The 26,984-nt window shown below is 39.3% G+C and overlaps 1 protein-coding gene across 7 annotated transcripts in view; it reads left to right on the top strand.

Annotated features, from left to right (window-relative positions):
• ROBO1 (roundabout guidance receptor 1) overlaps nt 1-26,984 on the top strand; it is a 569,906-nt gene that overhangs the window by 469,182 nt on the left and 73,740 nt on the right. For all 7 annotated transcript variants that reach the window (XM_070406018.1, XM_070406016.1, XM_070406015.1 and 4 more), the window contains exons 7-11: nt 8,818-8,942; nt 11,509-11,680; nt 22,232-22,437; nt 26,510-26,591; nt 26,766-26,934. In XM_070406018.1, coding sequence (XP_070262119.1) covers nt 8,818-8,942; nt 11,509-11,680; nt 22,232-22,437; nt 26,510-26,591; nt 26,766-26,934 — 754 coding nt within the window. The remainder of the gene's footprint in view (nt 1-8,817; nt 8,943-11,508; nt 11,681-22,231; nt 22,438-26,509; nt 26,592-26,765; nt 26,935-26,984) is intronic.

The raw sequence follows: 26,984 nt of genomic DNA, 5'->3' as shown, positions 1-26,984 counted from the left end.
GTTCTCTGTTTCTCCTGCAAAAACGATAGGGTAGACTGATAAGTTGTAAGGTCACTTCCAGCACTAACCTTTTTGAGTTTTATTGTTTTACTAGTGGCCCGGTACACGCAATTTGTGCAGGGGGCGGTGCACCCTCTCCAATGTGGGACCCCTTGGGGGATGTCCCACAGGTATCAGGCCTAAACCGGCAGTCGGACAACCCTCTCGCAATCTGGGACTTCTGACTCCTAACCACTCACCTGCCTGCCTGCCTGATCACCCATAACCACTCCGCCTGCTGGCCAGCACACCCCCAACCTCCCCCCTGCCGGCCTTCTCGCCCCCAACTTCCCGTAGCTGACCTACTCGGCCCCAACTGCACCCCCTGCCAGCCTGATCACCCCCAACTGCCCCCCATTGGCCTGCTTGCCCCCAACTGCCCCCCTGATGGCCTGCTCACCCCCAACTGCCCCCCTTGCCAGCCTGATCACCCCCAATTCCCCTCCCCTCCTGGCCTGATCGCCCCTAACAGCCTCTGCCTCACCCCTGCCACCATGGCTTTGTCCGGAAGGTCTTCCAGAAGGTCTCCTGGCCTAATTAGCATATTATCCTTTTACTAGTATAGATTAGAGATAAACAGACTTTTCCTCCTTCTGTGGGGGAAAAGGGAGTTGGAATAGAGGTGTCCTCAGCCTTTAAAGCAGAAAGAAATGTTTTTGAGAAGAGTTACAAGGATAAGAGAAAAGCCACCCATAAATCACAAACATCTACACTAATAAAAGACAAACATGCAAATTGACCATATCTTCACTACGCCTTAAGCCACACCCACCAGCCAGTCAGATTGACTTTATGCAAATTAACCCAACCAAGATGGCGGCCGGCAGCCACGGAGCTGGAGCAAGCAGGAGGCTTGGTTGCCCCAATGATGGAGGAAGCCAACTTCCCGCCTGCTGCAGCCGGCTCTGAGCTCCACTCCAAGCAACAAAGTTTTAATTATAGAAGATAAATAAACCCCAGATACCTGCTTTCAGCCGGCCGTGGCCACGGAGCTGGAGTGAGCAGGAGGCTTCCCTCCCACCCGCCCTGGCCAGCTCTGAGCTCCTCTCAAGGCTACAAACTTTCAATTATAGAAGGTAAATAAATCCCAGAATTTTAAAAAAAAGAAGAAATAAAGGAGAGGCTGGGAGCTTCTGTCGCCGGGGGGCTTGGCCAGCCTGAAAACGGCCCTCAGTTCCTCACCCAGACTGGCCAGGCACCCCAGTGGGGACCCCCCCACCCTGAAGGGGGTGTGACCAGCTGCAAACAGCCATCAGCCCCTCACCCAGGCTGGCCAGGCACCCCAGCAGGACCCCCACCCTGATCTGGGACACCCTTCAGGGCAAACCAGCCAGCCGCCTCCGTGCACCAGGCCTCTATCCTATATAATAAAATGGTAATATGCAAACTGACCCTAACAGCAGAATGACTGGGAATGACTGGTCACTATGACACACACTGACCACCAGGGGCCAGACGCTCAATGCAGGAGCTGCCCTCTGGTGGTCAGGGTGCTCCCACATGGGGAGCTTTGCTCAGCCACAAGCTAGGCTGACGGCTGCCAGTAGAGCGGTGATGGTGGGAGCCTCTCCCGCCTCCTCAGCAGCGCTAAGGATGTCTGACTACAGCTTAGGCCTGCTCCCTGCTGGCAAGTGGACATCCCCCGAGGGCTCCCGGGCTGCCAGAGGGATGTCTGATTGCCAGCTTAGGCCTAATCCCCCAGAGAGCGGACCTAAGCCAGCAGGTGGTCATCCCCCCAGGGTTCCCAGACTGTGAGAGGGCACAGACCAGCCTGAGGGCCCCCCCCCCCCACAGTGCACAAATTTTTGTGCACCGGGCCTCTAGTCCTATATAATAAAAGGCTAATATGCAAATCGACCAAACAGTGGAACTACCAGTCACTATGATGCTCACTGACCACCAAGGGGCAGACGCTCAATGCAGGAGATGCCCCTTGGTGGTCAGTGCACCTCCACAGGGGAAGCGCAGCTCAGTCAGAAGCCCCGAGTCAGGCACTAAGGATGTCCGACTGCCACCTTCGGCCTGCTTCCCATAGGGAGTGGGCCTACACCATCAGTTGGACTTCCCTTGATGGTTCCTGGACTGTGAGAGGGTGCAGGTCAGGCTGAGGGACACCCCCCTCCCACGTGCACAATTTTCATGCACTGGGACTATAGTTAGTATATAATGAAGGAACAGGAATCAAGTGACTCTTCCTTTTCTCTGATTGTTTCTGGACATACCTAACTGGACAATAATGGGCATTAACTATTGTAGAGAAGTTCCCCACTCTGTATGGAAAGAAAATCCTTGAGAGAACAAGGAGAAAAATTTAAAGACAGTTCTACCATTAGTTTTTAGAAAAGACAGTTTGGGATGACAATTTCCTTCAAATGACTAAAAGGATTTTATGTGGAGAATATTGATGCATTTATTTGTTTACTGAAACTAGAACAAATGAAAAGGGGATTAAATTGTGACAGGTTTTCATTTGGATAAGAGGAATCATTTCCTGAAAATAATGGTTGCTAAAAGTTAAAATGATTATTCAGCATAGAGTCCTTTCAAAAACTTATATTTCAGAAGCTTCTATGTTAGATGTTGTTCTTCGGTAACTTTTAGTGTCCTTAAGAGACTATGAAATATTTTCCAATTATTGTCATTGACACGATATGCAAATGATTGTCTTGAAATCATATATATATATATATATATATATATATATATATATATATTCCAGAGAGGAAGGGAGATGGGGAGAAAGATAGAAACATCAATGATGAGAATCATTGATCAACTGCCTGCTGCATGCTCCACACTGGGGATTGAGCCTGCAACCTGGGCATGTGCCCTGACTTGGAATCCAACTGTGACCTCCTGGTTCATATCTCAATGCTCAACCACTGAGCCATGCCAGTCAGGCAAATTCTTAAACACATTGGATTTTAATTAATAAAAGATTCAACACCTATGACTTAATTGCTGGTAAAACCTATGCGCAAGGAAAAGGCACTTATTTAATTTTAAATGAGCTGCCTTCCAGTAACTTTCTTATTTCCAACATGTTGGATATTTTTGAAATGTTTAAGGAATTTTAAATTACTGAAAATATACTAGAAAACATTTAGGAATCATCCCTCATATATCTCAATTTTAAATAAGCTTGATTTGTAAAAGTATAATTAGATCAAATATATTTTCACAAATCACCCAAAAATATGATTCTGCAACTTTTAGAGGCTTTTTAAAGCAAAATCCTGTGCTACAGTTTGTCAGGTTCTCTCTCATAGTTTCCAAGAATTCCTTCCTGTCATTTAACAGACATCATTTTTGAGGTTTCAAGAAGTGTAACCAAGTCTGCTTTACTTTGTGTTTTCAAATCTGGATAGCATAGGTGATTCTATTATAAACATTATGCTTGAGTAAATGAGAAATATTTTCCCTTTTCTTGCCTAAGTGAATGAAAAAGTATGCTTAAAGTATTTTTCTTTCAAGTAAAAAATAAAGACAAGTTATTTAATTCACATTAAAGGTAAAGTGTGAGTTAAAATGTGTTTCTGAGTTACCTTTAAGTTTTGTATATGTGGTAACAATAGGTAAGAACTTTTGTCTCTTTTAAAACTTTATCATTTCACTGCAGCAGTGCTTAGCATAGTTCATTTACTTAAACTACAGGAATGTATATTAAGAGTCTTTAATTTGAACTTGCTGAAATGGGAATTACTTATCTGAATAAAATGTATTGTGGTTGTCTACTGGGCTTTTGTGAAAAAGTTCTACATTTGACAGTAGGAATTGCCATTGCTTCTAAAAGAATGAAACAAAACAATCATTTTCCAGTATTTAAAATATGTATTAATTGATATGTTAAAATTCCTGATGATTCATCATTGAAAACAGATAATATGATTATGACTTTATTAGATAGTGTTATAAAATTTTCTGTGTTTTCATAATGTGTTCACATTTTTTATGTCTTCTCAATTAAAAGTATGCAATAATTTAAATGTAAGGCCTCTTAATAGCCTTTATACTCAACCTGTGATCATGGGCCAACAGCATCCGGGTGATTTTTAGAAACACAAAATTTCAGGCCACACTCCTGACCTATAGAATCATAATCTGTATTTTAAACAGGCCTTAGGATAATTATGTATGCTAATTCAAGTATGAGAAGCACAGTTTAATATAATATTATTAGCAGCATAAACCTTTACAAAATAATCTGATGGTGGAGTTATAGAATTTAATGCTTCTTTATCTTTGATTAAGATGTTTGATATCTAATCTACATAACATTATCAATTATTATTTATAGTGTTTTTTTTTTAAAAAAAAGCCCTCTTTAAACATATAGTTATCTAATCCTTTCATCTAGTAAAAAAATGTAAAGTCATTGAAAAGTGTTTTATAATTTTATAGCTGTCATCCACTGTAGCTCTGTCATCTAATCATTGAAGAGATTTTAATATTCATTTCTAATTTTCTTAAATTATTCATGATTATACTTAAAATGCTAACAAAATATACTCATTCATGGACAGTATGAACCATGCATTCAAATATTAATGTGTTCTTTATTTTATTTTAAAAGAAAGATCATTGTTAAGTCAAATCTTATTACTTTTTCTGTTTCGTTCTGTTTCTTTATTTTTATTTATTCCATGTTTTCTTTTTTTCGTTTTAGTTGTGTCTGGTAAGTTGACATTTTATTGGCCATCTTCTAATCATCGTGTCACTGTGACTGGAACTTCTCTTCCCCTTTCCATCCATACCCTTCCATGTCCTTCAACCAATCAGCCTCCATGTTTCACTTGTCATTGGCCACAAAGACAGACTGCACAGAATAAAGTCTGCAGGAAGTATGGGTAACTGACAAAGAGTAAAGGTAATGGGTTGCTAACTTTATGTCTTATTGAATGATGTGTGATCTGAGTCCTTTTATTTTTTTCTCTTATGAGTGATAAAATACGTGATAGTCTGTATCTTGGTTGACTTAATGTTTCAATTTATATCTCATAAGATAAACAAACCAAAATAGGTGCCCAGGAAACAATTTGGACTTTTTTGTTCAAAACATGTTTACGTATTCATGTTTACCTATCTGAGATTTTATAACTGTGTTCAATAATGGTAATTAAAAGTCCTATTGGTGAATAACCTTGCAGTTCAAGTTGTTTGCATTCATTTTCATATCTATGTGTCAGATTGACTTCATTTTGTGCAAGGAATAACTATATGTTATGTCCAAAATTTATTAAAGTTTGCTTTGATAAACATTTGTTCTCATATAAATAGTCATTAGGTTCCTAAATACTGTCATGGTCAGTACATTGGGGAAGGCCCATTCACTCTTTAAAGGGGTACAGGAATGCCATTTTTGGAGAATTTTGTATGCATATGCTAAGTGTTATGCCAGAAAATAATTTTGACCCTAAAAATATCTCCTATCTTTTCTTTCAGTTAAAAAGCTGCACAGATATTATAAAGGTGTCACTTCATATTAATACATATAGATTGGATTGTTCAATAATGGTGATATAATAATAGGCTATTTGAAAAAAAATAGCTTTCTCTAAACAACTTTATATACAAAGATATAGATGATTAAAACTTAAACATAAAAAATAAAGACAAAAGTACAGGATAAGAATGGAGTTGCATATTTATATATTACGTATTATATAATCTATATTATATAATATTATTGATAGAATAACAATAACACCTAACCAGGTTAAAAAGATTTAACAAAATGTAAAGCTCTCTGCCATATATCTGAGAAGTAGATAAAATCTTAGTCTATAAATAGTTCTTAGAAATGAAAAAGATAAGCGTAGAACACAATCTACAACAAAAAGGATCTCAACAACAAGGTGATATGAAAATAAGTGCTTAATGAAATTGACATAAAAATGCTAAATAAGAGGAGATCCCAAGTTCAGTTTGGCTGAGATGTTAATGCTCGGTGTTTGTGAGGTTTCCAAGAAAAATGCCCTATTAGAGAAAGTGTGAGTTGAAATAATTTTGAATATAATTGAGAAGATGTTAATCTTACCACTATTTTTAATAGTGAAAATTGAAAACAATCCAAATTTAAAACTAATGGATTGGTTAAATAATTTAAGGTAACTTGTATATGGATTATTAAAGAGTCATTAAAATGATATTGCATGTGAATACAATATGGTCCAGTTTGCATGGTTGAATTACAGGTTGCTTTTCTTCTTTTCTTTGCTTGTCTAATTTTCTAAATTTTCAACACTGACCATATGTAACATTAGTACCATGATTATTTATTTTTAATTATAGCAAGTTTAAATGTTATAGCCTTGAAAAATATTTTAACATTTTATTGTAAACATCAAGTAGAAGCATATTATGAAAGTCCTTCTCAATCTAAATGGATAGGTGATTAAGATGGATTGATAGGTGTATTTAATTCATTTAAATCGTTTTTAAATGAATTAGAGATATATTTACATCTGCTATTTACCATACAGGGGTGGGCAAAAGTAGGTTTATAGTTGAATGGAAAATAATACAATAATTAATACATAATAACATAAGATTAAACTGTGTTTCATGTACTAACTGTAAACCTATTCTTGCCAACCCCTGTACATTTTTTGTTATATTTCTAAGACATATCTTGTGGCTGATATCACTGTTGATGTTGGCTCAACAATATACCTTTAAATGTAGTAAATTCATTTCCAGTTGAGTATCCTGTGTGGAAGGATTGCTGCAGGAAAATGTAGTTAGCATAAGGGTTTGCATCCCTTGTTCCCAAGTAGGTCTTTGAGGTTGGAGGAGAGCTGGCATTTTATGAAAGAAACGTGGATTCTGGCACACATTATTAAACATGCTTCTGAAAATAGGAAAAAGACCACCCGAAGTTTTTACTTGTCTAAATGGTTAAAATATTTATATTTTCCTACCCAAATTCCCTGCATATTGGAAAGTTATATTCTCCCATTCACTTAATTAATAATTTGGTGTTTTTTATTGAAACAAATTAAAGTCTCTTCTGGCTTTGGTTTATTATCCAGTCAGTCCTTTCAGTTTTACTCTGATATCTACATCAATTAATCACTCCAACCCTTAAGGAAGGAATCCAATGCTCCTGTATGAATGATGTGTATGGAGGAAAATCCCCAAGCGATGATGTCCATGTTATTATACCTGGATAATGATAGTGTTTGCTAAATTCATGAGTAAACCATTCAATTACAATCAGAGTTTTAAAAAAATTATAAGCTAGAACTTTAGCGTTACCAAATTGAACCTAAACTATATCTCCTAACTTCGTATTTTCTTCCCTATAAGTTACAAAACCTTTGAAGGCATTTGGCCTGATTTTTCAGCTCTCCTATAATTTTCTAGTCAAATGGTATAATTTCTACTAAACCTCAATTAAAAATAAAAAGGGAGTATAGAAGAAGTTAGGAGATGTAATTGCTTCCTTCAGTTTTGCAATCATGTTATCTTCAGTTTAGTTCTTTTACATATTTCTTTTCCTGAAGAGTTATTTCAATTAATATATATATAATTTATACATGAAATATATTATAAACGTTTGTGTGTGTGTGTATCTTAGATTAACTGACCAGGAATATTCAGCTAGAGAAAAAGATCCTTTCAAATCTTCACCTTCATTAACAAATAATGTTCTTGTGAGCCGAGTGGAAGCATATTCAGAGTAGAAATAATCTGAATATCATTTTTATAGAGGTAACCTAAGTGACTGACGTAAGTAACTAAAAGGACTTTTAAGGAAAATGTTAGAAACAATGAAACAGTCTGAAAAAGTGGATTAGGAGAACCCTGTCCTGTATAAACTGTCAAATGCCTGGCTGGAAGCATTCCCTTCAATTTGAACTGAGACGAGAGGAGAACAGTTAGGTGTTTCAGACAGTTGATAAGAAATGAATGTGAAAAGTGTAAACAGAAGGTAGAAAGACTTACATTCAGTGCACATTTTTCCAAGCATAGAGCACAGCCCAAACAAGCATTCCCCCACCCCCCAGGAGTGACTCCATCAGCACACCTAATGTTTTCAGCTGCCATTGGTCTCGATGTAACTGAGACAATTTTCTGACAGTCTATTTACTGCTGGATGAAGTGGCCATTTAAGTCTGTATAAATCAAACAGTTTGGACAAAGCTGGCAGTATTTATAGTGTCAAGATGAGCAGATGTTTCAAATTTGCCCTCATTTCCATATATATTCTGTTTGAACATGCCCTTGCCTATGTAAATGAAGGAGGCATTGGACTCTACTATTGCTTTAAATGCATTTCTATTCAAGTAATTGGACTAAGGATTTTAAAGGGTTATAATTTGCATGGTAGCATTTCAGGAGCTTTTGAGTTAATGTAATCTTAGGACCTGCCTACATCAGGAGGTTCTTGTGTGTATGATTACAGTCCATTCACCTTTAAGCAACTCTAAATGAGAAAAGATAGTTATTCAATCAAATTTCAGGATTACTTAGAATTAATGTAAGGGGTCAAATTGTAGCTCAAGAACTCTCTTTAATTTGGAGGTTAACCTTTGAAGGTCAGGTAATAAAAATAAGAAAACACCAACACCTCTTCACAAAACAACCCTATTCCATTCTATAAATATACTACAATTAAGCATCAATTGAATTAAGGATGAAAATTTGCACATTATGGACTACAGTACTTAACAAGTTGTATAAGATAACAACAGCAGTTGGGATATCAGCAGATTTCTCAATTAAGACAATAACTACATGCTTTTAATTCAGTGTGATTTCTTTCATCTCCTTTAGAACCGCCGCATTTCGTTGTGAAGCCCCGTGACCAGGTTGTGGCCTTGGGGCGAACTGTAACTTTTCAGTGTGAAGCAACCGGAAATCCTCAACCAGCTATTTTTTGGAGGAGAGAGGGGAGTCAGGTATGGTTTTGGTCTATTATTTCAATCAGCAAAAATAGGAGCCAGGCGTATATATGTATAAATATGTGTGTATATATATATATATATATATATATATATATATGTATAATATATTATTTAGTCATATAGCTGTCACCGTAAGAAATTGTGAAATCTCAGTGTCATAGAAATTTTTACATTGAGAGAGAAGACAAAATTTTCTTCATTGTTTTAATTCTCAAAGCAATTTTCCTGCCTGATACACAGGGTGGTATATAGAATAGTAATTGTTTTATTATATAAAACTTACTTTTATTTCCAATTCAGCAACATTAAAAAATATTCTTCTCAACATAATTAGTTATAATTTATATTATGCAAATATCTATAATTATATGTTAAATTATATTTATACACATTTAAAACAGAGGTGACAATTATTTAGTGCAATACCTATGAAAGCACCAGCAATTAGAAGTGTCTTGTTCACTTATTTTATGGATCCATTAAAATTTTATCAGACAATATGGAATTTTCTTTAACATAGATATCATGCTAAATATAGCTCAGTATATTCTAATTCTTTCAAAATGATCCTATGTGATCAACATTTACTATCAAATCATACTATCTAAACATTTCATAAACCATAATTTTCTATATACCCTGAAACTATGATATAGAGATGTATGCCCTTACAGACTCTAAGTTAACTGTTGGACTTCAGCTTAATGAAAAGGAAATTTTGAAACAATTTCACTTTTAAAATAATAGGAAACTTTAAAATAAAATAGTTTTTAAAATAGAAGTCTTTTATTCTTATCTCTTAATAACTTGCCTTCTTCAATAAAGGGAACTTTTTCTCTTTTGTTTCTGATACTTGTAAAAGAAGGGTTCTCATTCATTTTTAATGCATATATATATATTCCTAACCTCTTTCATTGTTTCCTTAAATCACACATGGGTGTGTTGTTTCATGGTCTTGCTTATACTGTGCTAATAAATATCATATAAGTAGTTTCCTCAATGTACTCAGTAATCTTCTGTAGGCAGTAACATCAAGTTTACCATTGTCCTTTGGTAAGCAAATATTAACTTGATTATGGTAAGTAGGACATCATTCGAGTTCTAGTAACTTGGTTGATTCTAACACATTCCATTAGGCCTCAAAAGACTAAATTTGCTGACAGACAAGTAAAAACAAAATATTTTAGTACAACAGAAAGAACTGGAAGTGTATTATATAAGAAAATTTGTGTAGCAATATTGGTAAATCCACTAGTTCCTTCTAGAACTTCCACTAGAAGTTCTTAATAAAGTAACATTTAAGCAATTCATTTAATTATGTAAAGAAATTATTCCTTAAGATACGTAAACTTGACATCAAATTTCAAAATAATTTTGATTTGGTTTTGTTTTGTTTAATGATACAATTTACTTTTTTATTGATTTTTTGAAAGAGGAAGGGGGAGGGAGGAAGAAAGAGAAACAATAATGTGAGTGAAACATTAATTGGCTGCCTCACATATTCCCCCTACTGGGGACTGAACCTGCAGCTCAGGCATGTGCCCTGACTTGGAATTGAACCAACAACCCTTTGGTGTATGGGATGACACTCAACCAACTGAGCCACACCAGCCAGGGCGATGGAACTTACTTTTAAGAAATTTTTTTGTTATTGGAGATATATCATCGAATAGTAGCTAAGTCTCTATGAATTTATGTATATTAAAAGGCAACTGAACTTTGAAAAAGGAGTAACTTCCTTTTGTTAGAAGAAATGTTGATATATTTTATTTCATGAGAAAAACAATAACATATGTTATTTTGCATAAAATAGACACTCCCTCTGACAAACATTATGTTTCAATTCATAGTAGAAATTTGTACCATAAAGATAACACCACATTTTGTCTCTTTTGTGTTTATGATAACTTTGCAGAAATAAAGTGCCATTATGAATTCTTACACTCATTATGTGTCACCACTTAGCAAGATAAAAAAGAAATTATTAACAATTTTATAGAGGCTACTGAACTTTTATAATGGAAGGCTAGCAGAGATATTGTTATGGTGCTAACATAATGTTCTTGAACTTTACTTGTCAGAATATGCTTAAATTTTCATTTTGTTTATATAATAAAAAACTGTGTTTATAATCCTAATAGTCATATATATATGAAATAGCTTTTGACTCTGCCTTGGTTGAGTATGTAAAACTTTTAACTCTAATGATACCTAATATCCTCTTATATCTAGTATTGTTGGAAACTGATAATTATAAAAGCATATATCAATATTTAGAATTTTTAATAATCCTTTTTAAGGTTAGATCATTAAACTTCATGTATTTGTGTGTTTATGTATGTGCACATCTATATATATGAGCATGTGATAAAAGAATATTTAGCTTACTTGTGTATATATATGTATGTGGTGTGTGTGTTTGTGTATATATCTATAAATTATATATATATATATACATGTATATATATATATATATATATATATATATGCGCAAATTATTGGAACCCAGCAATTAACCTATGGTTATTCTTCCCCCCCTCCCCAAAATTCTGGGTTCTAGAATCTACTGTTTTCATATCAACCACCACAGTCATCCAGCCGTTTTTCAGTCTCCCAGACTGGTGACCTCACTATTACTAATGTCCAGCGATCTGATGTTGGTTATTATATCTGCCAGACTTTAAATGTTGCCGGAAGTATCATCACAAAAGCATATTTGGAAGTTACCGATGGTAAAGTAGAGCATTTTATTTCAAAATGTCCAAGTTTTGCTTAGGGTCTAATGGGAGTGCCAGTAAAAGTATTTATTTTCAATTTTGTATCCTTACAGCAATGTTGGTGTAAAGCTAAAGAGGATATTAATACAATGGTTAAGTCTAAAATTATCCTTAATGTAAATTTCTAGCATTGTCAGATTCATAAAAGCATGGCAGTTGTGCACAGAAAATATTGTACTGAATAGCTTTACATAGGAATGTTGCCAAGTTTTGGGAAAAATATACATTTTTAAAAATCTCTTTTAATCCATCCTTTCTCTTTCCTCCAAGTTAAAGAGATAAGTGAATTATTGAAAAATTCAACTCACAACTCATGATAATGAATATTTTTTTCTTAAGTGATGTGATTTTTGTCCTGTCTATAACTTCCCTAAACATGATCAATTAATGGCAAATACATTACAGTGACACAGTGATGGAAATAACCTCCAAACTATTAGGTGGGTAATCCTATATAATAAAAGACTGTCCTTTCCCCACTGAATCACAGTGGGGTCTTAATCATAATTCAAATGAGCATCAATGTGTGGCCTACTTCTATTCTCTCTATTCTGTTCCGTTCATCACTTTATGCCAGCATATATATGGCATAAATGTAGCTTTATAGTACGTTTACAAACTGGTAGTGTAAGTCTCCAACTTAGTTTTCTTGTTTTGGGCTGGCTATTAGAGGTCCTCTGCATTTTCCCATAAGCTTTAAAAACAACTTTTGAATTTCTCTCCATATACACACACATATCAAACAAACAAAAAAATCTGAGTTTTAAATAATTTTCATCCCACTTAAATTATGGAACAACTTAAGGGAAATTAACATTTTAATAATCTGAGTCTTTTAAATTAGAGGAATGGCATATTCCATTTATATCTCTCAATTTATTTAGATCTTTAAATCTCTCAACAATGTTTTATATTATAGGATGGACATCTTGCACATATTTTGACACATTTATACCTATGATGTTTTATGACTTTTTGTGTGATTGCAGATATAGACATTAAATTTCATTATGCTATTGTTTAAAGTAAGATGTACAGTTGACTTTGTATATTGAGTCTGTATCCAGCAACTTTACTAAATCCACTCATTATTTCTAATTGTTTATAGGTAGATTATTTTGAAATGTCTATGAACAAAATGTGTCAACTATTAAGAAAATCAATTTTACTTTTTTCCAATATTTATCTATTTTATACCTTTTATTTATTTTACTTGTGCATGGTGTGTGACCACCAATATAATTAGTAGGATTGGTGATAGTAGATATATTCTTTTAATCCTAACTTCAAGGGAAAAGTATTTACTATTTTATCAATAAGTAGTTAGAATTTTATAGATATCCTTCTGAAATTGAAAATGATTCTGAAATAATTTGAATACCTTAATTTTATTATTTTGTTTCCCAGTACACTCAGGGTAAAGTTTATATTCTTTAATATGTTTTACAATTCATGATTTCACCTTTGCAGGCTTATCTGTGGATATTGAGTTGCTCACATGCCCCAGTTTTATTGTGTTTGCTATGTTTTTCCTTTGTTTTAACACTTATGTGCATGCTGTTTCTACTGACTTGAAATTTTAGATCCTTCAAAAAGCATTCCTTAACTCCCCAAGTATGGGTATGATGTCCTCACTGCTGCTATCATCTATCTATCTATCTATCTATCTATCTATCTGTCTGTCTGTCTGTCTATCTATCTATCTATCTATCTATCTATCTATCTTTCTATCATCTATCGAATTCTATACTTTCCCTACTTATTTTCCTGAAATCTTCATTAGACAATAAGTTCCTTGAGAGCAGGGCCCATGTCTACTTAATTAAGTTAAATATATTCCCAGTAACCTCTAAAGTCTGACACATGATAGAGATTGAGTAAATATTTTTGGCATGAATGGAAGAAACAAAGAAGAAAGAAAGAAATACCTACTATTGGTTAAGTCAGATTCAAAATTAGGTTGGTCAGTTAAAAGACTGAACTCCTACCACTGTCCATGATACATATTATATACTAGTGACGCGGTACACGGATTCGTGCACATTGAAAGGAAATTAATTAGAAAGTGGCCGGCTGGAAGGACTGCAAGAGAAGGGCTGAACATGCCCTGGGGCCAACCTCCGGTGGTCCCTCCCAGGCTTCTGTGAAGTGAACAGGGTCCCTTCAGCAGGTGGGGTCCCTCAGCCTGGCCTGCGGGGATCAGGCCAAAACTGGCTCTCCGACATCCCCTTCAGTGTCCTGGAATGTGAGAGGGCACTCTGCAAACCTCAGTTATAGACGGGTAGCTGAGGCCAGAAGAGAGAGATTCCCGAGGTCATACACCACACCTGCAGTGCCAGTGCCCTGACCAGAGCCACCTTCTCTCTAGGCCAGCTTTCTGTCTTAGGCTGGGGGTGTTGCAGGAGGAAATGGCAGCAGGTGAAATATTAGGGTAGGACCCATGGCCAGGGCCAGACACTGCACACTCTGCTCCCACAGGTCCCCCAAGGCTAATTTCCCAGGTGAGGAAACTGAGGCTCAGGGACCAATCTTCCAGCTTAAATGGTGGAACTGGGATTAGAGCCAGGTCCAGGTAGCACCAGAGTCATTCTGCTTCTCCTGCTGGGATGCTGGGCCTGCCATGAACGCTCAGGGTGACTTAGGCCAGCCTTGTCCCTCAGGAGCAAAGTTGCTGTCATACAGGATGTCACAAATGCAACATGCAAGTGTTCAGTAAACCAGATTCGTGGCTGACAGTGTCCCAGCAACAACATAATCCACGGCTGAAGGTGGAATTGCGTGACCTCATGAGGAATCAGGCTCCTTCCTCTCTGGTTTCGGGGTGCATCACACCAGAACCACTGCTGCCAAGTCACTGCAGCTCAGTAGCACCTGCGTTGAGCGTCTGCCCCCTGGTGGTCAGTGCGTGTCATAGCAACCAGTGGAACACTTAGCATATAGCCTTTTATATATATTAATAGAGGCCCGGTGCACAAAAATTTGTGCACTTGGTGGAGAGGGAGGGTCCCTCAGCCCAGCCTGTGCCCTCTCTCAATCTGGGACCCCTCAGGGGATGACCACCTGCTGGCTTAGGCCCGCTCCCCGGGGGATTGGGCCTAAGATGGCAATCAGACATCCCTCTGTCAGCCCAGTAGCCCTCGGGGGATATCCACTTGCCAGCGGGGAGCAGGCCTAAACTGCAGTCGGACATCCTTAGTGCTGCTGAGGAAGCAGGAGAGGCTCCCCCCACCACCGCTGTACTGGAAGCCATCAGCCTGGCTTGTGGCTGAGCAGAGCTCCTCCCATGTGAGAGCACCCTGACCACCAGAGGGCAGCTTCTGCATTGAGTGTCTGCCCCTGGTGGTCAGTGTGTGTCCTAGTGACCAGTCATTCCCAGTTGTTCTGCTGTTAGGGTCAGTTTGCATATTACCCTTTTACTATATAGGATAGAGGCCTGGTGCATGGGTGGTGGCCGGCTGGTTTGCCCTAAAGGGTGTCCCGGATCAGGGTGTGGGTCCCCACTGGGGTGCCTGGCCAGCCTGGGTGAGGGGCTGAGGGCCGTTTTCAGGCTGGCGGGTGACTGAAGCTCCCAACCTCTCCTTTTTTTCTTTTTTTTTTTTTTATTCTGGGATTTATTTACTTTCTTATGGCTGTCACTGGAGCTGAGAGCCGGCTTTAGCTCTGAGGCTCGGATCCAGATCTGAGACCTCGGCTGCTGAAAGCAGGTATCTGGGGCTTGTTTGGCTTCTATAATTGAAACACTGTTGCAGCCCCAGCTCTGAGGCCCGGCTAGCTGAAAGCAGGTTTCTAGAGTTTGTTTAGCTTCTATAATTGCAACATTGTTTCTTAGAGTGCAGCTCAGAGGCCAGCAGCGGCAGACGGGGAACCTTGGCTTCCTCCATCACTGGAGCAAGCAAGCCTCCTGTTCGCTTTAGCTGCCTGGCTGCCGGCCGCCATCTTGGTTGGCAGTTAATTTGCATATCGCCCTGATTAGCCAATGGGAAGCGTGTCAAAGGTATGGTTAATTACCATGTTTCTCTATTATTAGATAGGATAGCCTTATATAGACATACTGGCTCAGATAAGTGAGAATAACCTGAAAAGTTTTTTTTTAATTTCTTACATTAATTACAGATATTAAATGATGATTTGAAGACCATGCAATGAATTTGTCAATAATCAATATAATCAGTATGCAGGAAAAAATAGAACATAGAATTGCACATACATTTATAATTTCAACTCTATAAAGCAATTTTCATATACAGGTATACATGAAAAAAGGCCAAAGAAAATTATGGTAACATAGTTTTAAGTATCTCTCATTAGTCTCATAATTAATAATTTGAAAGCAAAGCTTTATATGTGCCATCTGGTGTGGCAATATCATGAATTCTTATATTAGTGAAAATAGATCAGAGATAGCAACTTTTGCTAAACTAAAGCAAAAACAAAAACTCTAAATTTGTGGATTTGTGGTTTATCCCTTGTAAGAATTCACTCCTACCACTCTTGTTTCTTCTTACAATCTCTGGAAAGATATAAGGTGATTTTGTGTTTGCCATAGTGATACTGTATTTTTAGTTTTGTTTTCTTATTTTGGAGTTCATTGATTTTGTACAAACAACCTCTAACTATGGACTCATTCTTCATAGGTAAGCTATAATTATCTTGAGTGCTGGTAATATCAGTATTTATACTTTACCAAGTCAAGTCAAGAGCATAGGCTAGTAGACAGAATAATTTCTGAATACAATTTGACTTTAGCTTTTTGAATTTATTTATTTACTGTTTGCAAAACACAAAGGCAACGGCAGAGTAAAACATAAGGCGCAGAAAATGGAGTAACCGCTGCCCTTGAGCTGTTGCTTTCTCTGAACGTGTGTCCTACCACAACTAGCATTTGACTCAGTAAAATAGAAATTCATATCACCAATTTAATTGAAATATTTCTTCTCTTTATTACTAGAATATAAGAAAATATAGTAGGTATTAAATTATGCAAGTAATTTAAAATCATTTGCATTTAACACTCAAAAGATATTAATACACAGTGGAAAGTGGGTTAACTTTAATTTTCAAAAAAGTGAGATTTGCCAGTTAATATTTGATTTGGACAAATCACTTGAACTTTCAAAGTTTCAGTTCCCCAATTCCTAAATGGCATAATTTCTTTACAGCCTAAGTTATGGATTTGTGAGATATTTTTGCAAACTGATAGCAACTGTGACATACTAGAACTGATATTTTTTTAGTGTATAAATGTGAACTTTTCATATTTAAACCAATCAGTGTTTGCTTGTTATTTTGTATTATTTTCCACTTAAAATATTTTATAGATATATTTGTATGTATTGACATTGTCTTCATGATCATTATTTTTGAGGTGAGAAAATACTAATCCAGTGTTATGCCCTCATTTTTTAGGGTCTTTAAATTTTTCATTGAATGTGGGGAAAAGACAGGCAAACTTTTATAAACTCTGCTGTGACAGTGTTACACCACCTGTCACACTGCTTATGCCACCGCTGTTGTCACTCTACTGATAATAAAAAGTTGCAGTTATTCAGTGCTTCCTTTGTGGTGTACACTAGGCTAAGGACTTCTCACATATCAACAAGTTCAAATGTGACACCATCTCATTTTACAGATGAGGAAAAGGAGGGCGAGAAAAGGTATGCCCACATCATACAGATAACAAGCAACAGAACTGAGACTTAACACAACATTTTGCACTGTCCAAATGGTAGCCACTTGCCATGTGAGGCTGTTTAAATTGGAATTTAAATTGATTAAAATGAAATAAAATTACACACCCAGGTCTTCAATCACACTAAGCCATACTCAGGTACTCAGTAGCCATTTGAACTCTTGCTTCTGTATTGGGTAACACAGATAAGGCATTTTTTTCCTGTTACAGAGCTTCATCTTCTAACTCCAAAGTCTATGTACTTCTCACATTGTTAAAGTTATTTCTGTTCTTTTAAACTTTCTATTGTATCAACCTGATAATTCATTCTAATAATCTTAATGTGAAAATATTAGAACCATAATTTGAGGTTTATCTCATGAATCCTAAAGTTAGTTTTGATTCATAAATGGACTGCCCTCTTTCTTTGAGTAAATTTAAACATTTCATCAGTATTTTATTCTAATCTGTGACAACAGCAAAATGTTTCATTTTTTTTCTATCAAAAATGTGAAATTGCTTAATTGAATGCATTTAGCTCTGATTTGCATATTCTTTTTTTTTACAAACAAGTTTAGTGGTAATGACAATTCATATATGGCTAGCTTTCTGCAATTAGCAAAGCACTTTCACATCTAGTCCATTTAAATCTTCATAGCTATCCTCTGAGATGGTTAGAACAAGTATTATTATTCTCAAATATTATTATACTAGAGGCCCGGTGCATGAAATTCGTGCATGGGGGGGAGGTCCCTCAGCCTGGCCTGCACCCTCTCCAATCTGGGACCCCTTGGGGGAATGTCTGACTGCCAGTTTAGGCCTGATGCCACAGGGCCCAATCCCTCTCACAATCTGGGACTGCTGGCTCCTAACTGCTCACCTGTCTGCTTGTCTGATTGCCCCTAACTGCTCTCCCCTGCTGGCCTGATTGCCCCTAACTGTCTCTGCCTTGGCCCCCACCACCATGGCTTTGTCCAGAAGGATGACTGGAAGATGTCTGGTTCACCTGGTCTAATTAGCATATTACCATTTTATTAGTATAGATTAGTCACTCAGACAGCCATAACAAAATATCATAAATTTATGTGGCTTAAATAACAGACATGTATTTTTCTCACAGTTCTGGAGGCTGGAATTTGGGGTGAGGGTACCAGCATAGCATCATCACATACACCAGAAAGTGGTGAATTGATTGCCAGTCAGGGCACATGCTCAGGTTGCAGATTCATTACCCAGTCCAGTGAGTGCAGGAAACAACAGAACAATGTTTCTCTCTCTCTCCCTTCGTCTCTCTGAGATCAATTAAAATGAATAATAAGTAAATAATATTCTCTAAGTATAGTTTTAACAGGAAAGACATTAGTGATCTATGAAGTGAAAAACTCTTAATAACACATAGATACAACATGACCCCACTTAAAAAAAAATGATTTCAGAGGAAGGAAGAAGGAGATATAGATAGAAACATCAATGATGAGAATCATTGATCAGCTGCCTCCTGCATGCCCCTACTGAGGATCAAGCCCGAAATTTGACCAGGAATCATATCATGACCTCCTGGCTCATAGATCGATGCTCAACCACTGAGCCCCACCAGCTGGGCCCCATTTTTATCAATACCAGGCACATGAGGTATTGGCAAGATCTCACTCCTAGACAAAAGTCTGAAGTTGCTCAAACTCCTTTGCAGCTAGGTTTCTGGATATGAATTCCTTTCTGCTGATTGGATGCGCTTGCACAATATTTGGAGGCAGAAGTGGGGCAGAGGCATCTTCCTGCAGTTTGAGCTGTTTGCTGCTGGTGATCATTTTTGCAGAGATGTGAAGGTTTTCTGCAGCAGAATCCAGGCTGTGCACAAGCAGTTGTGGCAGAGGCAGTGTCCAGTGACCTGTTTTGTGGGAGCTGGAGGGCACTTGCGGGGGCAGCAGTTTCCTGATCCCTGGGTCACAGCTGTGCCAGAGTGTCCTAGAATTCATTTGTGGCTGAGGGGGCAGCTCCTCCTGCTGGGCAGGGAGTCTTTCTTGGGGGCCCAGCCTAATACCCCCTCCTCCAGCTTTCCGATGATTTCCCAAACACCAATTCCCTGTGCTAAATTCTTTTCTGCCTAAAATAACAAAGATATAAAAACATTTTGGATCCTCTACTTTCAACAAAAACAATGCTGCACAGGGTCAGGTCTGAGAAGTGGGTGAGGTGTTGCGGAAGGCTCCCTTCTTTGAGTCTCAGCTTCCTCTTCTGTAGAACCAAGACCAAAGATTATCTGTTCATAGTTACTGAAGACTGTGGCAGCTGTGTTTCCCAAAGATGGCCACATTTCCTATCCCTCCTGTAACCTTGCTACTTTCTGCTACGTCCTCTCTCTTGAAGTGGGGCTGACCTCTGAATTCCAAGGCCAAGGCCGAAAAGGCACAGGGCTGCAGCCCTGCCCACCCCACCAGGATTAGGATTTCCAGCTCCTTCCCCACCCACAACACAAGGGCTCTGTCTGGCACGGGGCCTTGCCCTCCTGGCTTGCTTCCCCTCACGTCTGCGGCCCAGTGCCTCACTGCACATTATGACCCACCTGCTGGTGCGGGGTGTGCTGCTGCCCCCCCGCGCCTCACGGCCCCTATTCCTTCGCTGTTCCAACTGGGGCCAGATGCACAGGTGCTGTGCATGGCCCGCAAGGACTGCTGTGGCCACCAGGAAAGCCTCCCCACCCCATCCCCAACTCCAGCACCCTGATCCCAGGTCCACTTCTGCCAAAGGAGAGCTTGGCCTGCGCAGCTGCTTGAGACTGAGACCTAGCAACTCCAAGGTCCCCAGACCCCAGATTTCTGCCAGCCAAGGTGGTTGGCCGGCTGGCCCTGCCCTCTTCAGGGTGTTGGGGCAATGCAGCCCGGATCAAGCCCGTTCACTGGCCATAGTGTGTGTCATAGCAACTGGTCATTAGGATGTGTTATGGTCATGATGGCATTATGGTCTCTGGCTATATATATATATTTACAGATTTAAAACAAACAAACAAAAAACACGGAGGCTTTGAGAATTTTAGGAACTTGCCCAAAGGCATATGACAGATGGTAGAACTGATAATGGACCCTACTCCTCTTTTCTTCCTTTATTTTTGTAAACTGCCCAATGCAAACCAGGAAAAAATAAATGACACAGAAATAGCATCATTAAACTGTATTGGGATGGGGTAAGGGGGTGTGGATGTTAAATATGCAAATATCAAAGTACTGTAAAGATATGGAATATTGACTTAATCATTGGATTGTTTCTAAATTTAACAAGACTACCCAACATAATCCACTCCATAACTGATTAATTCTAATCAGTTATAAAGAAGTGCTCTGTTACAAATTTAATTAATGCCTGGAAATAATATTCACGTATTCTTATAATCAATAGAACACATTTGACAGAATCTTATAAAATCCAAATGCAATAAAACACATTCATTCTTTTTTCATACTTTTCAGGAGGGGGCTCTGATTTGACTTTAGCCAATCTCAACAGATAAAGTAGAAAAGGTTAAATCATTCTAAGTAGAGGCATTATTGGCTTGTATTTTTCATCCCTGAACTATCAGAAACACTCCTGCCAAGTTTTAAACTCCAGCTTCTAATCCACCACCACTGGCATTAACAAATTTCACACTAGCAACCTAAGAGGAAAGGGGATTGGAAGGATGGAGTAAAAATGCACAGTTGCTGGCTTCACTCCTGTGATTTCTTGTTTTTCTCGGTTTGAATGCACAAAACTAGTAATGATTGCGTGATAAATGAAGAACAAATTGAAGTATGACCCCAGCTTGTGAAAATCTTTGGTTCAGAAAACTTGGAACATGACACATCCAGCTTTACAAATTGTTGCATCCAAAATATAGTTATTCTGGAAACCAGTTTCCACTACTCAGGCAATTTTGTAAAATTGTCTTCTGTATATTTGTAACTTTTACAATTTTTAAACTAATATTTAGAATTTTAAAGCTTAATAAGGACAAATTTAATTAAACTATTTTTAATTCTTTGTTTATTTAAAAATATCTATTCCATTTCACCTAAATTGCTTAGGTCAGGGGAAAACTATTGAAATAATAGAATTGGCAAAAGTGTTTTCCCATTCCTATAATCTCAATATGGAAATTTGATATTGCCTAGGACAGAACATCAGCTTGAGTTATGTTTTTGGATTAGCCTACCAACAATATAGTTGGGAAGTTTTCTAGTTTCTCTGATTTCATGAGGACTGGGAAATTTTTACCCACATGTTATTTTAATAGAAAGAATTCCAATATGAAAGAAGCTCAACCGTATTGATTTATAAATTATGAAAAACCAAACACCTTTTTAAATCCAAAACTGTCAAATATGCTGGTATGATACAAGCATTTTTTTCTGTGTGACACAGAACAATGATCAAATATCAAGTTGGCTTTGGTTCATTTATGAAAATTTCTCTCATAAGTTTTTTTTTTTTGTAAATGTTTTGTTATTGTTATCTTTAGTTTTTACATATTTTAAATTTTTAAAAGTACAGCATTCCACTTCTCACCACTGTACATCTACTTCACTACCCACAATCCTTATTTAATCCCTGAACTCTTAAGTTAAGTAGGAACCTTAACAATGTGGCAAACTAAGTCAGTTGGTCATTTGAAAGGAATACATTTTATCTTATTTTAATATTCTGAATCAGTGCATCATATAAATGCATTCTGAATAATGCATATCTCCTACTTTAATTACTTGTTTAATTACTTGTTTCAAAGCCTAGAGCAACTGCTGTTGCTTCCATGGTTAGAAAATTGCTTCCAGTTGCAGAAATATATTTCCTGTTGTTTCTTCCGGCAGTGATTGCAGACCGACCTCCCCCTGTCATTCGACAAGGTCCTGTGAATCAGACGGTAGCAGTGGATGGTACCTTAGTGCTCAGCTGTGTGGCCACAGGCAGTCCAGTGCCCACAATTCTGTGGAGAAAGGATGGGGTTCTTGTTTCAACTCAAGATTCTCGAATTAAACAGCTCGAGACTGGAGTTCTGCAGATCCGATATGCGAAGGTAACTTGAAATGACAACCTGGGCTTCCCATTTTGTTTCACTTTATTTTTGCCTCCAGCAACTAGTGTTGAAGTCTCAAGTTTTAGAGTTAATGAAATGCCAAATAACAGTATTAATATACTTTAAATTAGATGCTTTATTCTTTCAGACATTCCACTGTGTGTATTTAACATGATTTGACTCATAATTTAGCCCATGGCAAGTAATTTAAGGTTTTAGAAGGAGGAGAAAAAATATTTTTGAGACTTATTGAGGAAAATAGATGAGAATTTGTGGGAGAAAAATACTCTCTAAGTCATGGTATGAAGCAGTCATTCATTCCATAAAGCATTTTTAAAAAAATATATTTTATTTATTTTTTATAGAGAGGAAGGGAGAGGGATAGAGAGTTAGAAACATCGATGGGAGAGAAACATCAATCAGCTGCCTCCTGCACACCTCCTATGGGGATGTGCCCACAACCAAGGTACATGCCCTTGGCTAGAATTGAACCCGGGACCTTTCAGTCCACAGGCCGATGCTCTATCCACTGAGCCAAACCGGCTAGGGCATAAAGCATTTTTTCAAAGATACTTTCCAGTACCATTTTACATGCAACGTACTTGAACAGTTCTCCTGTTTTAAGTATTTGGTTTAGCATTTTGCAATTACAGAATGCTATATATGCAAACAGAAACAATAAAGCAATGTGTACATTTAAATCAGAATGCTAAATGGTGAAAAGCCCACAGGTTTGTGGGAACTATTTAAGGATTTACTTTCCCAGGGCATTACATCCATACCTGTTCTTTCAGGGCTGTGTTGTTTTGATTTTTCTTTTAGGTCAAGTTCAGACAAGTTCATGAGGCATATGAAAGATTAGCCTAGTCAGAAATAAACATAAATTTCAATTGCTTTATTGCCTACTGTGGGTGGCTTCTTTGGAGTTTTAGACCTGCATTAACAGTTCATTTTATGTGCTCCAAAAGTGAATATGTTGTACTTCTTTGTGAAAAATATTGTGAGTTTGTTATTGTAATCGCCAGAGCAAGATGACAAAATTCTTGCTTTATCAAACATTACCTGAAGATAAGGTAATTACAATAAGCAGAGGCATGTGTGTGCATCATGCTGTTGAGAAATTTAAAGTCAAACATGTGAGCTGTATTCCAGCATTCAGTCTTCAGAAGGGAGAGAGAGTATTCATTCAGCTAGGGTTTGGCTTCACACTTATTAAACTGTCTTAAATTATAGGTTTTTAAAATGTGGGAAAGGAGTAAATAAGAACAACTCATTTTATATCCTTCCTTTTTTCATAAATATCTGTTTATCTCAAGTATCAATATAATTGTAACTCTGATAAAATAGGAAATAATAGTAATTGACTAAACTTCATCAGCCTCATTATGTGACTTACTAAATATCTATACTAATAAAAGGGTAATATGCTAATTAGACCAGACATCTTCCAGACGTCCTCCAGACAAAGCCACGGTGGAGAGTGCTGAGGCAGATGCAGTTAGGGGCAATCAGGCCAGCAGGGGAGAGCAGTTAGGGTGATCGGACTGGCAGGGGAAAGCAGCTAGGGGGCGATCAGGCCAGGAGGGAGCAGTTAGGGTCATCAGGCCAGCAGGCAGAGGCAACTAGAGGCGACCAGGCAGGCAGGCATGTGGGCGGTTAGGAGCCAGTGGTCCCGGATTGTGAGAGGGATGTCCGACTGCCAGTTTAGGCCCAATCCCACAGGGTTCAGGCCTAAACCAGCACTTGGAAATACCCTGAGGTGTCCCGAATTGGAGAGGATGCAGCCCAGGCTGAGGGACCGCCCCCCCCTCGTGCACGAATTTTGTGCACCGGGCCTCTAGTCTATAATAATAAAAGCATAATATGCTAATTAGACCAGATGTCCTTTCGGATGTCCTTCCAGACCTTCCAGATGAAGCCAGGGCTGTGAGGGAAGCCCGGATGCCAGGTGCCAGAGGGAAGCCGGTGCCAGCAGCCGGGGGAAGGAAGGCCTACTCTTGCACAAATTTCATGATCGGGCCTCTAGTAAAGATATGATTTAGTGATCAAGATTAACCCTTTGAGTTATTTATTGTCACTGTAAAAAATATTAACTTAATTAATTACTTTTTATTATATAACCAGAATAACTATCTACACTAATAAAAGAGAAACATGGTAATTAGCGTACAACTGCTACCCTTTTCATTGGCTAATCAGTGAGTATATGCAAATTAACTGTCAGCCAAGATGGCAGCCCGCAGCCAGGCAGCTGGAAGCGGACGTGAGGCTTGCTTGCTTCAGTGAAGGAGGACTCCAACGTTCCCCGCCTGCCTTGCCAGCCTCTGAGCTGGCAGTTTGAAACTCTGTAACAAATATGGAAGCTAAACAAAACCCCAGAAACCAGCTTTCAGCCGCTAGGATCTCAGAGCTAGAGTTATACATTGTTTCGATTATAGAACAGCAAACAAACCAGATACCAGCTTTCAGCAGCCGAGGCCTCAGAGTTAGAGCCAGAGCTAAAGCTGGCCCAGAATAAAAAAAGAAAAAGAAAAAAAGGAGTGGTTGGGAGCTTCAGTCAATCGCCAATCTGAAGGCAGCCCTCAGCCCCTCACCCAGACTGGCCAGGCACCCCAGTGGGGACCCCCACCCTGAAGGGTGTGTGACCAGCTGCAAACAGCCATCATCCCCTCATCCAGGCTGGCCAGGCACCCCAGTGGGGACCCCCACCCTGATCCAGGACACCCTTCAGGGCAAACCAGCCGGCCCCCAGGCCTCTATCCTATATAGTAAAAGGGTAATATGCTTCCCAGCACCGGGATCAGCGGAGCCAAGAGGCTTCCTGGCACCGGATCAGCATGACAGGGTGCAGTGCCCAAAGCCCCTGATCGCCCTGTGACTCTGTGTGTGACAGGGTGCGGCGTCCCAACCCCCTGATCGGCCCTGCTCTGTGTGTGACAGGGTGCGGCGCCCCAACCTCCTCCCCACCCCCCCGCCACAGGCCCTGCTCTGTGTGTGACAGAGTAGAGCCATAACCTCCCCATCGGCCCTGCCCTGAGTGTGACAGTGGCGGCGCCCCAACCCCCTGATTGGCCCTGCTCTGTGGGTGATAGAGGGCAGTGCCCCAACCCCCCCCCCCCCCCCGACGGGCCCTGCTCTGTGTGTGATGGGGTAGAGCCATAACCTCCCCATTGGCCCTGCTCTGTGCGTGACAGGGGGGAGCTCCCCAACCCCCTGATGGGCCCTGCTCTGTGCATGACATGGGGTAGCTCCCCAACCCCCTGATGGGCCCTGCTCTGTGTATGACAGGGGGCAGCGCCCAACCCCCTGATGGGCCCCGCTCTGTGCATGACAGGGTACCGAGCCCCAACCCCCCTGATGGGCCCTGCTCTGTGCGTGACAGGGGGCAGCGCCCAACCCCCTGATGGGCCCTGCTCTGTGCGTGACAGGGTACAGAGCCCCAACCCCCCTGATGGGCCCTGCTCTGTGCGTGACAGGGGGCACCGCCCCAACCCCCTGATTGACCCTGCTCTGTGCATGACAGCGGGTGGCACCACAACCTCCCCATCGACCTTGCCTTGAGTGTGACAGGGGGCGGTGCCCCAATCCTCCAATCGGCCCTACCCTGAGCATGACTGAGGGTGGCATCGCAACCTCCCAATCTGCCCTGCTCTGTGCATGACAGGGGGCAGCGCCCCAACTCCCCAATCAGCCCTGCTCTGAGCCCAACCAGGGGCTGCACCTAGGGATTGGGCCTGCTCTCTGCCACCCAGGAACAGGCCTAAGCCAGCAGGTAGTTATCTCCCGAGGGGTCCCAGACTGCGAGAGGGCACAGGCCGGGCTGAGAGACCCCCCCTTCCCCCCCCCGAGTGCACAAATTTTTGTGCAACGGGCCTCTAGTATAAAATATATTATGTCTGCAATATTTTCCTTCACATTCAATAAAAATATAATCAATTAAGAGGTAGTTTTTGGTTAGTGAATTTTAATGCAGTGATTCATATTCATGGGCCGTACACAAACCTTATAATTGCTTTTCCAGCCCACTGAGCTCTTGATTGTTCCAAATATGTATTGTCATCTGTCTTCGCAGCTGGGTGACACTGGCCGGTACACCTGCATCGCAACCACCCCCAGTGGTGAAGCAACATGGAGTGCTTACATTGAAGTCCAAGGTAAATTAGATACTGTTTTACCTTAAAATAAAGCTTCAGATGCAGTTCTTTACTAATTGGTAAATAGATAAAGTAGATGTTCCGATGCCTAGGTGGGTGGATAGGTTATCTACATTTGTTTATGTACTTATCTGTACATGTGCAAACATCTTTTGTCTTTTTCCGCTTTGTTAGAATTTGGAGTTCCAGTTCAGCCTCCAAGACCCACTGACCCAAATTTAATCCCTAGTGCCCCCTCCAAACCTGAAGTTATAGATGTCAGCAGAAATACAGTAACATTGTCATGGCAACCAAACTTGAATTCAGGTGCAACTCCGACATCTTATATTCTAGAAGCCTTCAGGTAGAGTGAAATATGATGTTTCTTGGTTGTTCTTTCTTGTGAGTTACCAT

The sequence above is a fragment of the Myotis yumanensis genome, unplaced genomic scaffold (genome assembly GCF_028538775.1).
Source record: "Myotis yumanensis isolate MYYU_CA2020_CCGP unplaced genomic scaffold, mMyoYum1.0.hap1 SCAF_2, whole genome shotgun sequence".
Lineage (NCBI taxonomy): Eukaryota > Metazoa > Chordata > Mammalia > Chiroptera > Vespertilionidae > Myotis > Myotis yumanensis.
The sequence above is the reverse complement of the archived record's forward strand: the minus strand, read 5'-3'. Positions and strand labels throughout refer to the sequence as shown.